The 6,000-nt window shown below is 36.4% G+C and overlaps 1 protein-coding gene across 3 annotated transcripts in view; it reads left to right on the top strand.

Moving 5' to 3' along the window:
- The first annotated feature begins 462 nt into the window (after positions 1–462).
- The window catches only part of LOC124777373 (nucleoside diphosphate-linked moiety X motif 6), a 110,612-nt gene continuing 105,074 nt past the window's right edge, over positions 463–6,000 (top strand). The window contains exon 1 of one of the 3 annotated variants that reach the window (XM_047252758.1): positions 463–505. In XM_047252758.1, coding sequence (XP_047108714.1) covers positions 478–505 — 28 coding nt within the window. In that variant the 5' untranslated portion in view covers positions 463–477. Of the gene's footprint in view, positions 506–814; positions 1,003–6,000 lie in introns of those variants that run through there. The other 2 variants (XM_047252760.1, XM_047252757.1) reach the window with 2 other exon arrangements.

Genomic DNA, 6,000 nt, shown 5'->3' with positions numbered 1-6,000 from the left:
CATTGACGTCGTTGCACAAAATAGCAGAGGAAAGAAGATTATGGTGGCATGAGAGTAAGGGGAAATATCGGTCCTACTTGTAACAGTCCTAGAATTGACAGACATGATCAGGTCAGTTTTCCTACGAGTCGTTTTCCTGCAATAGTAGTCACAGTGCACACATAAGGACAGTCAGCATAATTGTTTAATCTCGTTTGTAGCAGTTGTTTTAACAGTAGAGAACGACATAGAAAACAGCATATGTACGTGATGAATTATGCTGTTCATTTGTTTAATCTTTCTTTAGCTGATATAACCACAGAAAGCGGCTCAGGCTTTTACGTGTCATATGTTGTACCTTCCTCAATCAAACATCCGCATTGATTTGGCGACTAGACGTTTTGTTGATGGACGTAACAAACAGCTTGGACATGACGGAAGCAGAATCATACCTGCGTGTCACAATGTAGAGATATTTCTTCCCTATGCTGCGTGTCCATGACTTCTTTCCAAGGCGAACATGGAGGTAAGAATAAATTTTCTTACCTCCATGACGGCGAATCACAGGAGGTGGCGTAGCTCGTACTATCGAACAATCATTGGGGCGGCGGTGAAACATGGCTCGCGATACAAAAATTGGAAACTCAGACGCCGGGTGGTATGCATGCCGAAGGTTTTTCCAATGGGGCGAATACAGTAGCTTTCAAAATCCGCAATCGCATGAAATAAGAATTCTAATAAATAAAAGTTAATTTCTTTTGGAAAGAGGAAAACACTAATGTATTTGTCCCGTACGCTCTGTTTGTCAGGGTCGTGCTTTATCATTATCACTAGCAAATTCACCTCCTTTTTTATTGCGTAACGATTACATTCTCCATGTTCGGTATAGCATCAAATGATTTTATCGTTCATTAGTGCACTGCAAGATATATACATCGGAAGAAAGATAAGTCACAAAGCGTATGTGCTAATACCCCGATGCCAGCCCCGTGTGTTACATAGAAATAATATATTTAATCGAACGTGAGTACAGCTATATGGTTTATACGTTACCGGTCAGTTTACGCTGAATGACCTTCGTTATAGTTTGCAGTGAGGCGTAGCTGGCAATGTTTTTGAAGGTGTAGAATACTGTATGTAAATGGAAAAACAAGTACATAGCTACAAACTTTTTTTATTCATTTATCAATCCATTTAGGCCGCATCATTAAAGAAAACCTCATTTCGAGGTTATGTGGGAAATAAAGCCATCAGGCATTCTTCCGAAGACCCAGCTCAATGTCCACATTTTTACCTATGAATCAGTCGTTATTGTGATTCAGATTCTCCGCCCAGGACATTAACTATCAAAAGAAATGTAGTAGAAATTATGTTTATCTATTAACTTATATTTTGGTAGGTTGGTCTAAACCTCAATTTCATGCATTGCAGCGAAGCTGAAACATCAGTGTTACACTCTCATGTTCACACGTTCAGTGAAAATGCCCATGGTTTTTACTATATTTTAAAGACAAGGGATCTTTTAGTGTACTTGCAATGAAGACGTGAGCCTGCACGTAAACAGATGCAACCTGGCGCTCCTGCGCCACCAAGAAAAGACACATGAAGGACCATAGGCATTCAAAGTTGCTAGTAAACCACAGATCATTGCCAGGTTCTGTGTACATTAGCCTATATTTCGTTAAATAGTTCTATATTGTGCTGTTGTCTGCTTCAGGGCGGTCATAAATGTGAACAAACAATGATAGGTTCTGTGTACATTATATTTCGTTAAATAGTTCTATATTGTGCTGTTGTCTGCTTCAGGGCGGTCATAAATGTGAACAAACAATGATAGACGATTAAAATAAATTAAACGAATTATTGTCTTGAATTACGTCGCAAAAGCCTCATTTGCAAAATTATCAATAGGCATTTTTTTTCATTATAGTTCGTCAGGCACATCACAGAACCTTTCTGCCTGTGACATTTCAAATTCTCAGTGATAAAAATGTGTGCTTTTATACTGGATAAACAGACAGTGATATTCACTGTAAACTGTGTGTTGTGCAGCAGAACAAAAATTGTAATATAATTTATGAACAGCTGTAAAATGCCGCTGAATCATCCCATAAAATCTCCGTCATAAATGAACTTTTTCTCTCTAAATACGTGTGTGTGTTTATATACATTTACTTGCATTATGGTGACAGATCCTGTATCATGCAGTTATTATTGGACAAATAAATTACAAGTACTAACAGCAATCACAAAGTGAAATTTCCAATTAAAAAAAATGGGAATGGTGTTGGGCTCAGAGGTACTGTGTATGTGCTGTTTTCAGTTACTAGCAGCTACACATGTTGGTGGAGCTGGGAAATTCATCATTTATGATGATGGATATAATACTTCTCTTATACTGTACAATGCTCCCCCAAATTTTCCATTCTAAGCCTAAATTTCCCTTTTGTTAATATACTAACTGAACAGAAGGCATGTCTTTCATGCTGAATTAGAACATGAGAAATTCGAACTATATAGGTGGAAGGGAAAAAGATTTATGGAAACTGAGTAAAGGTAACAAGCAGTGGGCAAAAGGGGAACAGCTCTTCAACTTCTTCATCTATATTTGAGCTTTTATTATCGAGTAAGTTTGACTTTTTACCTGAAATAGGAGGGGAAGTGCCTCATCCATATGTATATCACAATAGGCTATAGCAAAATTATAGCAGAGAAACTATGTGTAGTTTGATACCAAAAAAGAGTAGGAGGAAAAGATTATTACTGCTAGGTAGTGGCCATGACCAAACGGTACAAGACAAATTAGAAACATGGTACCAGGTTGCAAGTATTGTGAAGCCAAGTGCAAGCCTTAGCCAGATGACAGAAGGCATAGAGAATTTGTGCAAAGATTTCGACAAGGAGGATCAGGTTATTGTGGTAGCTAGAATGAGGAACAGCATTAGGGGTGACCTGGATGAAACAGGAGTAGCAACTACACACATAAGTGGAGTTTTGAGGAAGTCCTGCAGCACCATGACAAACCTTGGATTAACACAGTTGTGAGCTGTGTGAACACTAAAATGAGCAAACTGTTGCTGATTGAAATGAAACCTCATATGGGTGCAGTGCCTGTTTCTGCAATTGGGTGGTGGGGTTGTACTAGACGTGGCCTACACCTGAATAGGAGAGGAAAAGATAGGTAGGCTGAGCTTCGTGCAGATAATATATGGGGGTGCCACCATCACACATCCCTGTGGTTACTGGTGTCAGAGATGTATCTAATTTTTAGTTTAGAATCAGAATTTAACCATCCTGTTTTGAAAGAAGTCAAAATAACGGAAGAGCCCCCCAAAATACTTAAGAATGCACATAAAAGTAACTTTAGATTATTTCATCAGAATATTAGAGGAATGAGTACTAAGATAGAGGAGCTTGTTGTCTATTCGGTGAATTTAGTGAGCTCTGAAAAGGTAGACATACTGTGCTTATTTGAGCACTAGATGATTACTGGTGCACTTTAACATTCTACTCCTTTGTACTAGTATGGGACAAGGAGGAGTTATTATATATATTAAGACAAAACATGAGGTAAAAATCATCGAGAAAAGTAGATTTTGTAGTAATCAGCACATAGAAGTGTATGCTTGTGAATTAATAGTGGACAATAATTCACTTTTAATTGTAACTGTATATAGATCCCCACTGGGAAGTTTTGAACTATTTATGAGGAGTTTGGAGTCCTTAATGTGCTAGCTGTCAGACAGCAGCAAGCAGTTAATACTGTTGTGACTACAGTGTAGATTTTTTAAAGGATTATTGTAGAGAAAATTATGTGGACACCTTGGAAACTACAATTTAATCTCAATAATAAACTTAACACAGGTGGATAAAGACACTAGGAGCCTAATTGATAAGTTTTCCAATGGTGAAGGTTAAAGTAAGAAAATAACTGTTCGCCCAGTAACAAATGTTCTCTCTAATCATGATATAAATTTAATTAGGATAGATGATATAGCACCTTACAGTGTACATACTCCTCAGTGGAAGTCAGCCAGAATAATTAATGACCCTAGCACAAATGGTTGTAAGAATAGTTTACAAGATATTAGTTGGGATGAAATTTATAGTGATCCAAATGATTACAAAAAATCTAATCTATTCCATGATAAATTCACACTATTATTTGAAAACAGGTTTCTGCATAACCTAATCACAAAGGACATGAAATAGCCATGTAAAAAATCATGTATCACTAGAGGAGTCAAAATATGTTGTGAAAGGAAAACGTATATGTTGGCTCGTACAGATCCTGCAGTTGTTGCACACTATAAAGAGTACTCCAAACTACCAAGAAAAGTTATTAAAATTCAAGGAACATGAGCATAATGACAGAAATCTATAATTCCAACAGCAGACTCAAGACTATATGGAATGTTGTCTAATGAGAAATAGGACAACCAGCCACAGAATAGGATAACATCGCCACTGAACTGAATGGAAGGACAATAAATGATGTCACAGCAAATATATTCAATAATCTTTCCTTGAATATAGTAGAAAATAAAGGGACAAACATATCAAGAGAAAGATCACAGTTGTATGTTGAAAAAGCAATTCTCATAAAATTCAGTCATATGAATGTATCACCAGCTTCTCCCTCTGAAATTAAGAAAATTCATATTGTCGTGTAGATAAAACCTCATCTAGATTTGATGGTGTTTCCAACAGAGTACTAAAGATTTGTTCCTATATAATAAGCCCTATCTTATCTGGAATATGTAAGGCACCACTAACTCAAGGCATTGTTCCACATAGGCAGAAATATGCTGTTGTTAAATCCTTCTTTAAGAAACATGATAGGAAAGTGGTCAATACTGACCTGCTTCTCTACTGGCATCATTTTCCAGAAATTTTGAGAAGGTGATGTATTCTAGAATAGTATCTCATCTGAGCAGCAATGGTATCTTCAGTAAATCACAGTTTGGATTTCAGAAGATTCACTACTGTACTGAGAATGCCATTTATATGTCCACTAACCAAATTTTGTAAGCATTAAATAATAAAATAGCATCAGTTGGTATTTTCTGGACCTAGTTGAGGCATTTGACTGTGTGAATCACAATATGCTGCTAGATAACCTGAGGTTATATATAATTGATGGTATTGCCGACCAATCACGTACGTCACACCTAAATAAAGGAATGCAGGAAGTTGTACATAGTAATTCTACCAATGCAATCAGAGGAGGTTCTTCTAAAAAAAAAAAAAAAAAAAAAATAAAATAAATCACTTGCGGAGTTCCCAAGGCTGTCTTATGTCCGCCACTGTTCCACTTACATGTAAATGGTCTGCCATCCAATATACAGTGAGCAAAAGTAGTTCTTTGGCGGATGACACTATTATTGTAATCAATCCAGGCATACATACAGCAACAGTAGAAATACTAAACTGTGTTCTTGGTGTTGATTGGTTTCCTGTGGATGGTCTCACTCTCAGTTTTATTCTGCGCATGTAGAGGTATTACACCAATGTTCAGTGTAACATGGTGAGGAAATAATAAATGGGATTGAAACATCAAAATTTGTAGGTGACTGTATTAATGAGAATTTAAACTGGAAAAATATATTTTGGAACTCTTAAAACAACTTAGTTCAGCCAAAACTGCACCTTTGTTAGAATTATTACATATCTTAGGGATAGACAAATCAGTAATTTGACATATTTTGCATATTTTCATTCAGTAATGTCATATGGAATAATGTTCAGAAGTAATTCATCTTTAAGAAAAGAAGTCTTCATTGCTCAAAAATGTGCTGTAAGAAAAACGTATGGTGTTCACCCACAATCATCTTGTAGATGTCTGTTTAAGAAGCTAAACAATGGAAACTCCAGGTTGTTTGGAGAGTTAGGTATTTTGACTACTACTTCTTGGTAAATTTATTCCCTCATGAAGTTTGTTGTAAATAATTCACTGCAGTTCAAAATGAACAATGATGTACATGATTACAATACCAGAAGAAAAAAAGATATGTGTTTGCA

This window comes from Schistocerca piceifrons, chromosome 2, assembly GCF_021461385.2.
Source record: "Schistocerca piceifrons isolate TAMUIC-IGC-003096 chromosome 2, iqSchPice1.1, whole genome shotgun sequence".
Taxonomy (NCBI): domain Eukaryota; kingdom Metazoa; phylum Arthropoda; class Insecta; order Orthoptera; family Acrididae; genus Schistocerca; species Schistocerca piceifrons.
This window is presented reverse-complemented; position numbering and strand designations above follow the sequence as displayed.